The following is a 15205-nucleotide window of genomic DNA, read 5'->3' as shown; positions in this document are numbered from 1 at the left end:
ATCAAGGTTGGCAACGGCAAGAATTAGTTGAGGGCAATATTACTGCACATGGGAGTGAGGCCGCTTCGGTCGGCTTGTCGTGAGTTTTTACTGTGATATTTCATAGGATACACTTATTAACTTGATAGTATACTCACATCCGTCTTGAAAACTTTGACAGTGCGGTGCATTTTCCTCAGTCACCACTGTACTTGTTTAATGTAACGTCACCGATTTTTTCCGATAACGGTCGTGGCAGTTCAAGCGCAACAATATCGTGCTCGGGTAGTAACGTAAGTGAATGCAACAAGTTTGCTTTCAAACAAGACACATAGCACACCGCCGATATTTTCACTGTTGTGCGGATACCTTCAATGCAGTGCCGATACAAGAGGTAAGAAATCAAAAGACATGCAACAACTCTGTAACGAGCCACCTGAGACCACGCGTCTCTTACACCAAAATACTCGGAAAATATCCCAGTACAATCTCGGAAAGTTATCGGGTAGAGTTCGGAGTCAACTTGTGTGCATGCTCAAATGGTCTTTTCGTTAAAATAACAACGTATCTCGTCAATAATACCTGTACCATATGCTGATCCATGGCTCAGATCATATTTTATTTTTTTAAATGCTTTGTCGAATAGAAGAGAGACGATTTATAAAATCCGTGTTTGTAGTTCGGTATTAATTTATCCACTGTATTTTCTGAAGATCTGCTCGTGAGTAAAAATTTGTTACTGAGTCCTACAGAAAATAGAGAAAAGAATACAGTGACTACCAATTGTGCAAATTTAAGCACTACAGTTCTTGTTTGAGTGTCTCCAATCCTCTTCATCAGCATACCACGTAAGTGCCCATTATTCCACACAGTACCTTCTAATTAGTTATCCTGTTTGCCCATATAACCTTCCTCTAAGACCACAAATCAAAAGCTTTTATTCTACTCTTGTTTGAACTGTTTATTGTCAACTTGTCACTTCCATGCAAGGCTATATTTCAGACAAAAATCTTCGGAAAATAGTTCCAAGCACTCAAATTTGCACACGATGTTAGGAAGTTTCTCTTTTTCAGAAATGGTTTTCTTGTTGTTGCCGGTATGCAGTTAATATCCTAATTTTCCATCGTCAGTTATTTTGCTACCTACGTAACAACACCCATCTACTTTTTTTAGTGTCTCATTTTCGAATCTAAGTGGCTTCTCAAACCATGATTTAATTTGACTATAATGAATTACCTTTGTTTTACTTCTGTTGATTTTCGTCTTATAATTCCATTTCAAGACATTATTCATTCCGTCCAGCTGCTCTTCAGAGTCCTTCACTGTCTCTGACAGAATTTCAATGTCATGTGCAAACCTCAGAGTTCTTATTTCTTCTCGTCTAACATTAATTCCTGCTGTGTCTAGGCCTTGCCCCTACTTAGCCAGCAACCAACAACACAAGCACGTTATGCAGGCAAGGACTTCGCTGGGAAATGCTCTTCAAACGACAAACAAGGAATTACCGTACTCTGCCTGACCACGAGATGGCAACCGAAGCGCCGCAAAAGGTCACTGACCCTGTGGACCTTTTCTCGTCCATGGGCCATGTGATCAGAAGTAGTACCTTCAGTATCCTGGCACCCGGGCTGTATGTAGCTGAGCACGCACGCTATGCTCGACCAGCTTGCACAAAGTAACTTTCCTGGGACAGGCGCCAATTGCGAAAGCATTCCCACAATTAGGATCTCACTCTGGAGCCTCTACTATGACGACGCCGCTATCTACATTGACCTTCGCGCTCAAGGAACTGCCAGCGATGAACCTACACCAGTTGCGATCTCTACATCAAAGATACGTGACCTCCAACGACATTACCAGTAACTTGACATCGTAATATTTGCCTTTGTTTTTTATCAGTAATGTACTGGACTTAAATTTTTGACTATCCCTTCGGAACTTCAATGTTTACTTGTCCCCTTGGGACTTTAAGTTTTCCATATCCATTCCAGGCTCCATGGCATGCGTACTGTATGAAGACTGGATTTTTGAAAAAGCTGATGTCTTTTGTTCATGTGAATGGGATAAAAGAGGATAGGGTACTACATAGGATACTACGATACAGCGGAGGGAAAGGGGTCGTCCACGACACAACTGGCAAAATGATGTGGAGGAGGAAATGTAGGCAAGGAATGTAAGAGTTGAGGAAAGTCAAGAAAGAAGAAGAGGGCGACTGGGGGATGGAGAAGCGGCACCTGCCGTGGAAGAAGAAGAAGAAGAAGAAGAAGAAGAAGGAGGAGGAGGAGGAGGAGGAGGAGGAGGAGGAGGAGGGGGAAGAGAAAGAGGAGGAAGAGAAGGAGGAAACTGTAAACTCAACTCTGAATTGAAGAGCCCATTGTGCTAACCACTGCGTCACTTCGATTTGTAAATTGCTCTGGCGTAACCCTCTGAAGACTAGCGCTCTTTCCAAAAACACCAGTCCATGTTCACGAGAAATGTCGGAAGCCACAAGGCAACATTTAGAAGCTGGATTGAATAAAGGCAAAGTTACAATTACTGCATGTGTATATTTAGAGAAACCTTTTGACGGTGTTTACTGGGCTACACTCTTCAATATTTTGAAGACAGAAAGGAGCAGAATGTTTCCTACAACTTATACAGGAGCCAGACTGCAGCTATGAGGTTCAAAACACATGAAAGGGAAGTAGTAGTTAAGAACAGAGTTATCTACAGTTGTAGCCTACCCTAACATTATTCAGTCCACACAGCAAGGAAGCTATGAAGCAAACCAAGCACAAACTGGGAAATGGAATTGATATGTCTGCCGCAGGTGGCACGGGAAAAATAACTAACTCCGCCTGACAGGCCTCGGAAGGTGCAACGGCACGAACCAGCCGCCGTGTCATCCTCAGCCTATAGACGTCACTGGATACGGATGTGGAGGGTCATGTGGCCTGTACATAGCTCTCCAGCCGTTATCAGTTTTCGTGACTGGAGCCGCTACTTTTCAGTGAAGTAGCTCCTCCACTGGCCTCACAAAGACTGAGTGTAGCCCACTTGTCAACAGTACATGGCCTACTCGGACACCGACCCACCAAGTCCAAAAGTGCTTAACTTCGGTGATCTAACAGGAACCGGTGTTGCCAGTGCGGCAAGGCTGTTGGCTACAGGAGAAGTATCCTGGTAGAAAATGAATATGAAGTTTATTGTAACGCACATGAATAGTCTTCTCCGATTGGAGTTGGTTTGGTACACAAGAACCGAAAGCAAATCACTTCTTAAATACTGAAAGAACAATAATAGTATCCCCATTCATTTTCATTCTTTGTGGGATTACATCATTTCTTATTCTATCCATCCTAGTACAGCTTGAGCTTCGTCTCAAGTAATCCATCTCAGTGCCAAGCAGTTTATTCTTCTCTCTTCTTCTAACGCCTCAGTCTTCTGCTCCACACAAAATTACACTCTGGACTATAGTCTTACACATTTCTTTCTTCGTTGTTCTTCTTTTCCTTTTATTCCACAGAGTTCATTGCCCTTGTTACAGCTCATCCTTTATTAATTTTACTAGTGATTTTGTCATTGCTTCTGCCTTGTTTATCAAATAATACCCCAATATATTTTGCCTTTTCCACACCTACAATTACTTCTTCATCTACCTACAAACTATTTGCTTTTTTCCGTTCCAACAGTCAGATAATCGCACTTCTTCATGTTCACCTTCAGCGAGCCTTACTGTATTCCTCTTTAAGTTTTCTTGTCATACAGCTCAGATCATCTTCATCTTCTGCTAGTAAAATCTGATCATCAGCAAAACATGAGTTAAATACCTTGTTGTCCTCTGCTGCCACTCTTATAACGTGGCATTTTCTATGCCTAGTCTGCAGTAATACTCCTAGATACAGCTTAAAGAGGATTGGTGACAGCCCACATCACTCTCGCAGATCCTTATTCATCTCGAATTCTTGTGTCCAGCTATTCGCAATACTTGTTCTAGCTACGTTATTTTCATCCAGTTTCATAGCAGACTTTAGCAATTTTCGGTCTAGCTCTGTCTCCTTCAACTTTTCCCACAATTTTTTGGTGGGTACATTATTGTATGCTTTGTCTAGGCCAATAAAAGCAACGTGCGTCCCCAGTCGAACTTTTGCACGTTTTCCACATATTAGTTTCATTGTGAAGATGTTGTCCGTTACCGATCTTCCAGCTCGGAATCCTCTTACTCTTCTTGCTGCTTGTGACTTGCCTCTTTCTCTACCAGATCTTTCCCTACCTTCGAGTATATTCTTCGGAAGAAGGGGATCACTGCCAATCCCCTACAATTATTTGGATCACTACGTGACCCTTTCTTATCCACCGGTCTTATGTAAGATTCCGTTGGAACATCTACTCTATTTAATATTCTTTCAAACAGCCTCCTTAGCGTCTCCAACAATTTTACTGGACCAATCTGGATTTCTTGATTCATATTCTGGTGCCTTCTTCACCTTACAGCTCCGCAGGCCCGTTAAAGAACTTTTATATCCAAACGTCATAATTCCACCTGTTGCATCCTCACCTCACATTTATGTGAAAATTCAGGGCCATTTTTTCCTGGAATAAATCCTTAAAATACTTTGTCCATTGACTACGACTAGTTTATTATGACGTAACTTTTCATTAGTTGACACCCTCTTTGACCTGATTGTTTTCCATGGCTCAGCACTACGAGACCCACCCATCATCATTCATATTCACATCTTTCTTCCCACAACTTGTTTTTGCTTTTTAACGCTTCATTTTTTACTTCTCTACTTAGTATCCTGTCTCTATCTCTAGTTTAACTGCGATTCACATTCAGGAATGTCAAATAGGCTTCATTATCCTTAAAATTATCTCTGCTGTTTCTGTATCCTATAAAACTAGTTTCTTCTTCTTCTCATATTCTCCAAGTGCTTCTTTCGCTGCCTCATCTATGGCCTTCTTTATGCGGAGTGCTTCTGTAAGAGCGTGCAAAAATGTAACAGGACACAGAAAACGCTCCACTGAACAATTTTTGTTAGGGAAGCTGGTGTCTGAGAAGTCAGCTTAAGAAGAAATGGAAGTAAACTTGTCTACTGCTTTGTCTAGCATTACGGTGCTGTTTATTTACATGCACATTCCTTATTTTCTACAAAGAAACAGGGAGGACGAGCCAGATTACCAGGGAAACATGATGCAGGTTTTGTTTACTTTACTTGTCCGTGAGGTGGCTCTGTTGTATCGTATTTACATTGTCCCATGACGGAACGTGCTATGAATCAGCGACAGACCAATTCATTACTCAATGCTATTCAGAGACGTACAGTACAATATGATGGAGCAGTACCGGTACAGTATTTCCTGGTCGCTGGATTGAAAGGGGAGGTCCTATTCCATGGCCTGCTAGGTCACCTGACCTAAATCTCCATGATTATTTCCTATGCAGATATCTAAAGTCTCCTGTGTGTGAGACCTCAATGGATATGGAGATGGAATTAGTTGCCACAATTGTAGATGCCTGTGATGTGATTGGAAAGATGCCAGAGATATTTTTCAAGTTGCGTCAGAAACTTGTTCGCCGATGTCTTGCTTCCTTTGAGGCTGATGGCCGTCAGTTTCAGCACATTTTGTAAGATACAGTGTGTAAGGTGCCTCTTACGTGAGGAAGACATTTTTACCAGTTTTAATAAATTATTGTCTCTTATTGATGTATTCACTATAGTTAGGAAATGCTGTAGTCCGTAGCTGGCCATGAGTCGGAGAGCGTTTCCCATGCTGGCTGGCTAGGTGACGAAGCGACCATATGTCGCGCGTAGTGGGGTGGGGCTCGGCGCTGGACCATAGCAACAAGTGTCAGCCTGGGAAATATACACGACGGGAAGTACCGCCATCTTGGCGCCAAAGTCACCGATTTTGTTTATTTATATTTAATAATTAAAGTCATTTATGACAACATGAATACTAGGAGGAGCCTCTGGATGCTTAAAACTATTTATCATAATTTTGCCTCGTTAAAATTCACACCCGTTCATTAACAAATGCATATCTTAGTAAGTACGAACTTTATCGGAAATCCACGAACTGTGACGAAACTCGTAAGAGATACGGACTGCGCGCCAAAGTCGGCAGTCGGCGTTAAGAGCTCTTCCTGGCTTGTTCGATGGTAGCCATGCTCTCGGTTGCGAGTACTTTGTGACATGAGTATTTCATTATTGATCTAATAGGAATAAAAGTGATATTACGGCATTCTGAATGTTAATTTCGAGTAAATAGATACCCCCAAAGTTGATCGACAGCAATTTCAGATAATTAGCTTCCACTGACAGAGACATCCAATGCGCAAATGAAGAATCTGCACGGTACGAGAGCTGCACCGCGCACAGGTAGGAGGAAATCCGACGACACGACCCACCAAGGCGGATCAAGGAAGGTCCGAACTCCACTCGCAAATTCCGGGTGGAAATGCTGACCAGTTATACTGTACGTCACATATACCACCCTCTACGGACTCGCGGCTTAGCTGAGTAGTAACGGTATCTGTTTAGTAGCGAGGGGATCTTGCAAGTTCAAATGTTACGATCGTTTTATCGATGATGGTATTTGCAGTTAACTGTAACTAATGTAAATAAAAAGGTAGACGGTAATGTGATTTTATTCCTTTCACCTCCTTAAGCTGGCTTCTCCGACCCCAGATTCCCTACCTCAAATTGTTCAGTTAAGCATCCTCTGCGTCGTGTTAAATTTTTGCACGCTCTTACGGAAACACCCTGTATGCTCATATTCGTCTTTTACTGTTCTCTCTGCAGTCTACAACTTGTTTTCCAGTCGCTGTTAATGTAAATGTTTATCTTCCCTTGATCTGTCCAAGTTATACCTTACCATCTTTGGTTGGTCTGCATACTGCGACCTCTTCTGTTCGCCACTACTCCTAAAAGTACAGGGGACATAAATTCTGCTGTTCACCAGATGATGGTCACTTCCAGAATGTTTAACTCTGACATTCTGAATTTTTATATTGGTCGTTCGACACAAAAATTACACTACTGGCCATTAAAATTGCTACACCACGGACATGACGTGCTACAGACGCGAAATTTAACCGACAGGAAGAAGATGCTGTGATATGCAAATGATTAGCTTTTCAGAGCATTCACACAAGGTTGGCGCCGGTGGCGACACCTACAACGTGCTGGCATGAGGAAAGTTTCCAACCGATTTCTCACACACAAACAGCAGTTGACCGGCGTTGCCTGGTGAAACGTTGTTGTGATGCCTCGTGCAAGCAGGAGAAATGCGTACCATCACGTTTCCGACTTTGATAAAGGTCGGATAGAAGCCTTTCGCGATTGCGGTTTATCGTCTTGCGACATTGCTGCTCGCGTTGGTCGAGATCCAATGACTGTTAGCAGAACATCGAATCGGTGGGTTCAGGAGGGTAATACGGACCGCCGTGCTGGATCCCAACGGCCTCGTATCACTAGCAGTCTAGATGACAGGCATCTTCCCCGCATGGCCGTAACGGATCGTGTAGCCACGTCTCGATACCTGAGTCAACAGATGGGGACGTTTGCAAGACAACAGCCATCTGCGCGAACAATTCGACGACGTTTGCAGCAGCATGGACTATCAGCTCGGAGGCCATGGCTGCGGTTACCCTTGACGCTGCATCACAGACAGGAGCGCCTGCAATGGGGTACTCAACGACGAACCTGGATGCACGAATGGCAAAGCGTCATTTTTTCGGATGAATCCAAGTTCTGTTTACAGCATCATGATGGTCGCATCCGTGTTTGGCGACGTCGCGGTGAACGCACATTGGAAGCTTGTATTCGTCATCGCCATACTGGCGTATCACCCGGCGTGATAGTATGGGGTGCCATTGGTTACACGTCTCGGTCACCTCCTGTTCGCACTGACAGCACTTTGAACAGTGGACGTTACATTTCAGATGTGTTACCACTCGTGGCTCCACGCTTCATTCGGTCCCTGCGGAACCCTACATTTCAGCAGGATAATGCACGGCCGCATGTTGCAGGTCCTGTACGGGCCTTTCTGGATACAGAAAATGTTCGACTGCTGCCCTGGCCAGCACATTTTCCAGATTTCTCACCAACTGAAAACGTCTGGTCAATGGTGGCCGAGCAACTGGCTCGTCACAATACGCCAGTCACTACTCTTGATGAACTGTGGTATCGTGTTGAAGCTGCATGGGCAGCTGTACCTGTACACGCTATCCAAGCTCTGTTTGATTCAATCCCCAGGCGTGTCATGGCCGTTATTACGGCCATCGGTGGTTGTTCTGGGTACTGAGTTCTCTGGATCTATGCACCCAAACTGCGTGAAAATGTTATCACATGTCAGTTCTGGTATAATATATTTTTCCAATGAATATCCGTTCATCATCTGCATTTCTTCTTGGTGTAGCAGTTGTAATGGCCAGTAGTGTAGATAACCAGTAATTAATGCAACCTTCTTGTATGTCTCCATGATTTCCCTAAATTACTTAAGGTAAATGCAAACATGGTTCCTTTGAAACGGCACGTTCGTTAATCCGAGCTTGTTATCTGTCGCTGATGACCTCGTCATCGATGGGACGTTAAAGTTCAATCTTTCTTCCTCCCGGAGCGATTTCTTCAACGCAGGCGTTGGTGGCAGGTGCTGGCGACGACGCGGCCGGAGCGGTTCCCGCTGGTGGAGCTGCCGCCGCGGCCGCAGCTACACGAGTACGAGTCGCTGCGGCGCTGCCGCTCGGTCACCGTGGGCTGGCTGCCGTCGCCCAGCGCCGCCTCCAGCGCCCAGCCGCTGCGCTACTGCCTCAGCGTGCGCGAGCGCGCGCACGCCGACGACGAGCTCGCGCCGCGCCCCAACCAGTGCGCTCTGCGCCGCGCACCCGCCACGCAGCCCCTCTCCAGCACCTGCCGCGAGGGGGAGACCACCGCCAACAGGTAGGCACACACCTCCCTCCGTCTCTCTAATCGGAAACTGCTGGACGTATTCGCAGCTCTCCTCGTCGTACTACCACACAACGAAGCACCGAACGACAAAATTTTTGCGACAGCAAAATCTGCACAGTAGAGTCCCAGACGTTTCAGTTTTTACTTGAACGACTATAACAAAACCAGCGTATGTATTCGAATCTAACGTCCTTTATTTTTCTTAACACTTGCTACCAGTTTCGACACCACATGGTGTCATCTTCAGGCGCCTGCATATGGAAACATACACAACATGATAGAACAGTATGAGAGCACCACATGGTGTCATCTTCAGGCGCCTGCATATGGAAACATACACAACATGATAGAACAGTATGAGAGCACAGACAACATAAATCATAGTTTATGGCTCACCATAAAATTACGTAACAGGCCCCGGCAGGTTAGCCGAGAGCGCTAATGCGCTGCTTTCTGGACTCAGGTAGGCGCGTAGGTGCGCGGCCCCGGATCGAACCCACCCAGCAGATTAACGACGAGGGCCGGTGTGCCAGCCAGCCTGGATGTGGTTTTTAGGCGGTTTTCCATATCCCACTAGGTGAATACAGGGCTGGTCCCCACGTACCGCCTCAGTTACACGATTCGCAGACATTTGAAAACGTTCACACTATTTCATGGCTTACACTAGACGCAGGCAGCTGGGGTACACTAATTTCCGTCCCGGGGGATGCGGGGTGGCGACAGGAATGGCATGCGACCACCCTGTCACACCAACATTGCCAAATCCATAGTAACAAGGCCGACCCCACGTTGAAGTGGGACAAAGGCCTTAAAAAATAATGATGATGAAAAAATTACGTAATAAAAATATAGTAGTGTTATCCACACAAAACAAAATTAGTATCTAACTTTCACCGCAATTTTTTTCACCAATGACGTAATGGACTGGTGGGAACCCACACGTACAAGCAGTTACACCAGCAAAGTGATCGCCGTCACTTATATCCCTAACAGCCACTGTCAATATGTACCCACAGGGTTAAAAGCACTCCATCTTCATGCCACAAGTGGCCCATTGGGACCATCCGAGCGCCGCGTCATCCTCACAGTTGACGATGCTGATAAGAGGGGCGCGGTCAGCACATCGCTCCCCCAGTCGTTATGATGGTTTTCTTTGACCGGAGCAGGTACTATTTGGTCGAGTAGCTTCAGTTGGCATTACGAGGCTGAGTGTACCCTGAGAAATGGAAACAGCGCATGGCGGCCCGAACGGTCACCCATCCAAGTGCCATCCACGCCCGACTGCGCTTAACATCGGTGATCTGACGGGAAATGGTGTTTCCACTGCGGCAAGGCCGTTGCCCACACAGTTAAAGCAGTATGCATATTGTCACATCCCAGATGCAAACTACCAAATGAAAAGTTGGAATTAATTACAACTTAGAAGATTTAGTCTGAAAACAAGGTGAAACATATAAATTAGAATGAACACTCAAGATTGCAACTTACTCGTTTCCGCTTAAGTAAAAGCCATCTTCAGAATTTTTGGCCCCCTATGGCTGGTGCCGGCGGCTCCTTGGATGTCTCGTGATACCACGAGCTTGATTTTTCATTCTAACTTAAATACAGCATCAGGTCTCTGTTCTCCATAGACTACGTTGTCTAAATTTATCAAGGTGAAACATAACATAGCCCAATCACTCGCGTCCAGGTCCGTAACCAGAGTTCATCTCCCATAAACACTATCACAGTAACAGCGTCGCGACTGAGATGAGAGCTTCTCTGTACGTCAGGAGGCCCACCAGACGACTCCCCCTTCCAGGCTGCGACGACGCGACTTAATCACTTGGGACTGCATCCTAATTGGCTCCGTCGACTCCAGCGATATGACTGCTGCATCTCTTGTGGAGCTCCCACTGTGGACAGTATACTGCGTGGAGAGTTAGCACACGGTGCTCGAGAAGGCGGTGGCCGTGTCCTACATGCGGCAACCGTACTGTATGAACGCACGACACAGCACATACGTCTACAAGCTGTTGCCGAGGAACATCTCACATGGCGAACCCGCAATTTACACACAACAATAGGCTATAAAGGATAATCTAGAAAAGGTCAATCAGTAAAACCAGTAGCCACATATATGAAGCTACACATACTGTACCATGAACTTAAAAGGCCCATATGAAAACCCGGCAGAATAAAACCAAGAACATGCACGTATTAACACACAAGAACAGGGCAAAGAACTCCAAAGCTTTCATAATAATGGGAACCCAGTTAATAACTTCCGCAAACGTAACAAACGTTGAGCGCATTGATACACGTCCCAGTCGAAACGCATAGTTCATATCTTTTATCTCCGTACACCTAAACTGCACTATGGTAGTGGCACACCTGTGCGTCCACAAGGTGCTTCATGCCACTCTCAGTTACTCATGAACCAAAAACAATCACACATTCGAAACAAAAATAAAAATGCCACTTGAAGCTATTCATTGTACCGCGGCAAAATCACAACCGAACACTGCACACACAAATATGAAGTAACGAAAGGGCAAAACAACGACGTGCTCACACCCCTTAAAAACCGGAAGCATTCGTTAAGTTTCCAGACCAACCAGTCCACACAACCATCCCAATACTACACACTGGAAAATTTGCAAGTAACACCCCCACCAACCATACCACAACTGACTTCAGTAGTCACTTGGAACTAACCATAAACACAGCAAATATGTTGGCCACTAAAATGAGCCTAATTAGACAGGCACCACAGAAACTATAAAAAAAAAACATTAAAAAGCTCTAAAACTAAATAGAAATTCACGCTGGGAACGGCAAGTCATAGGAAACATATACACGTACTAGAAACACAGAACGGCGAAACATTTGAATACCTGCACAGTAACGAGTGGCACACATACAGTCACCCAAAGCAACAACACAACCGTACATGCGGAAGATAATAGTGACACCACCTAGTACGATAAACTACTCAATACTTCGTAACAGACAAACAGTACTACCATCAACCTAGAAGCGTTTGAAAATAGGAGGCCAGCAGCATGGGCAATGAGCAGTTCAATGCAACAGAACAGGAGGCCATATGTGCGACACCCACATCATCTAACACTCAGGAAACACCCAGCTGCCACAAGCAAAAACATAGTAGTCACCGCTATTCGGACAACTGTAAAAGCCACCAGAAGTGACAGCCATAATTACGGCTGAACAGTGTTAAGCAACACTATTCTTAACCCTACTCCCCAAGATAACAAAAATGTTCAAATGTGTGTGAATTCCTAAGGGATCAATCTGTTTATGTCATCCGCCCCTGAACTTACACACTACTTAAACTAACTTATGCTAAGAAAAACACTCACACCCATGCCCGAGGGAAGACTCGAACCCCTGGCGGGAGGAGCCGCACAGTCCGTGCATGACGCCTCAAACCGCGCGGTCACTCCGCGCAGCCCCAAGATAACCACTTTGGTACAAGCCACTGTTAAAGGTTAATAAAACACAAAATTCTACGCAACCTTTACAACTCCACCACTCCTACAGAAGCGATATATGCGATATATGCGATCACCAGCCTGAGGATGACACCATGTGGTGTCGAAACTGGTGGCATGCTTTAAAGAGCATAAACGACGTTAGTTTCAAATACAGCCACTGGTTTTAATATCATATTCAAGTACTAAGTGTCTGGCTGCTGTCCCACTTTCCTGGTGAATTACCAGAGACTGTTCAGTTTTTGGTCTTCTCTCAGCGCGGCTCGTACTTAAGACACAGAGGCAGAGCAGCCCCGAAAGATATGAATTAATATTTTCCAGTAGAGTATGACAGAATCTGAATTAAAGGGAAATAGTAAAAAATGGTCTAAATTCTGAGAAAAGTGGGAGCAAACTGAATGGAAAGACAGGTATATACAGTATGTACAAGAACCAAGAAGGAACTACGAGAATTGAAGACAAAGCAAAAACGATCGGGTTAAAATGGGTATAAGATAGGGGTGCAGTCATTCGCCTGTACCCTTCAACCTGCACAAGGTGAATCACCTAAAACTTACACTCCAGATATTGCAGAAACGGAAAGTGCTATTGATGCGCGCTTTCGACAAAATGGATTGGTAGGCAGGGGCATAAATTGGCAGTCAATAAACACATTGTAATAATACTTAGACTTTTTTTCAATGGAACAATGTCTGTTGACATTAACAAACTAAAAGGAGAATAAATTAAAATTTCAGTGGTGTTTGTTGCACGATTTTAGTGCAAGTCGTTTACGAGATATCGTATTTTGATAAGTTCCCACACCGTAACTTGCACATTACCTGTGGTAGCACACACTTAAGGACAACGTAAGTGCATGCACTAGTTATGTGGATTTTGACCTGTAACTAGACAACTGACCATCATAGATTGTGTTCAAAATTATCAGCGCCAAAGGCGATACACGCTTCCAGTGTGGTATGGAACGACTGCTGCACCTGTGCAAGCATTTCAGCCGAGATTTCCGTGCAGGCTGCAGTAATACGTCGTTGCATATCGACGGGTGTAGTTGGTATATCCTTGCAAACAGTATCCCTCAGCTTTTCCAACAGAAAGAAAAGCCCACAGGGAACGGACCGGCCAAGGTACAGGTCCGCTGCATGCAATCCAAGGATTTGGGAACAGTTCGTGAGGACATGTCGTTGTATTTCGTGCACTGTGGGCTGGACAGCTTGCAACTGTTGATGGAGAGAGATGCGATAACGATAGAACCTATGTCGATGGAGAATGTGAAGCACACTTGCACGAATCATGCCACTTCCTCGTGCGATTGTGCAATAGCTAATGTGCGGATCAAGAACAGTAATTTCCGCCTCTTCTGTTGTCATATGTTTCCTTCTGTTAAGTTGTCTAGGTGTTGCACCACAACATTCACGTAACTGGCTGAAGAGACTGATAAATAATTGCCGAGAAGGTTGACGTCTATCTTGCCGCAACACCTTACAAGAATTAACTGTTTTCTTCCTGTACTCTCCAAATCGTGTCGGCTTTTTCTGCAGTGGTAAATCCCATCGTTCAATCACGATCCACTGCTTAGACTGCCACACACTAACAGGCTAGCAAGTAGCGATGCTCTCGAGGAACACACAAGTACACTGTAAGCAAACATAACATCGTACCTAGAAACTATGCAGGTTGAATGCCACAAACAGGTGTTGGTGTTTTAACTTTTCAAAATAAGATAATTCGTAACCGATTCGCACTAGAATCCTGCAACAAACACCGCAGCCTTTCTAACTCACCCTACTTTTAGTTTGTTAATGTTCCATTTAAAAACGTGTATGTTTGCACAAAAAATACACTTTCTAAGTCTTATTATAATCTCTTGATTGGCTAACAACAAGAGTGCCTGACAACCAATCCATTCTGTGAAAACGGCGCAACAATATCACTTCCCATTCCCGCAATATTTGCGCCCAAGTTTCACGTGATTCATGCTGTCTATCAAAGAAGGGGTGAGGAAAATAAAATAGATTCAGCAGTGGACTTACAACTCCTGGGGGAAGGATATCAAAGATAAGATTCACCAACGATATTTCCATCCTCAGTGGTAGTGTACACGATTTACAGGACCTGTTGAACGGAATGAATAGTCTAATGTGGGAATACGCACTGAAAGTAAACAACGAAGTTAATGAACTCTGCTACCTTGCAAGCAAAATAAAACTTGATGGACGTAGCAAACAGCAGACTAGTACAGACAAAGAGTGCATTCCTTTCCAAAACAAGTCGACTAGTATAAAACATAGGACTTAATTTGGGGAAGACATTTTTGAGAATGTACGTTTGGAGCGCACCATTGTATGGTGTGGGAAAACCGGAAAAATAGGGAATCGAAACGTTTGTGATGTGGTAGTGTACAAGGATCTTGCAAATTGGGTGGACTGATACTGTAAGGAATGAGGAGGTTCTTCATAGAAGTGACAAAGAAAGGATACGAAAAACACAGACAAGAAAGGACAGGATGATGGGACATGCGTTAATACATCAGGAAATAACCTCCAGGGTAGCTACTAGAGGGAGCTGTAGAGGATAGAAATTGTAAAGGAAGACAGAGATTGGAATACATCCCACAAATTATCGAGGACAGAGATGAAAAGGTTGGCACTAGAAAAGAATTCGTGGTAGGCCATATAAAACCAGTGAGAAGACTGTAGGCTTAATGGAAGAAGTAAATAAAAAAATAAATAAAGAAAGGAAGCATTTCGAACATTTTTCATACAGATTTAAGTGATGACAGACAACATTTTTAGAACTGTT

At 44.4% G+C, this 15205-nt stretch overlaps 1 protein-coding gene across 1 annotated transcript in view; it reads left to right on the top strand.

Annotated features, from left to right (window-relative positions):
- LOC124775898 (protein NDNF) overlaps window positions 1-15205 on the top strand; it is a 266228-nt gene that overhangs the window by 234376 nt on the left and 16647 nt on the right. Inside the window, exon 7 of the mRNA XM_047250733.1 lies at window positions 8614-8903. Coding sequence (XP_047106689.1) covers window positions 8614-8903 — 290 coding nt within the window. The remainder of the gene's footprint in view (window positions 1-8613; window positions 8904-15205) is intronic.

This window comes from Schistocerca piceifrons, chromosome 2 (assembly GCF_021461385.2).
Source record: "Schistocerca piceifrons isolate TAMUIC-IGC-003096 chromosome 2, iqSchPice1.1, whole genome shotgun sequence".
NCBI classification, from domain to species: Eukaryota; Metazoa; Arthropoda; class Insecta; order Orthoptera; family Acrididae; genus Schistocerca; species Schistocerca piceifrons.
The sequence above is the reverse complement of the archived record's forward strand: the minus strand, read 5'-3'. Positions and strand labels throughout refer to the sequence as shown.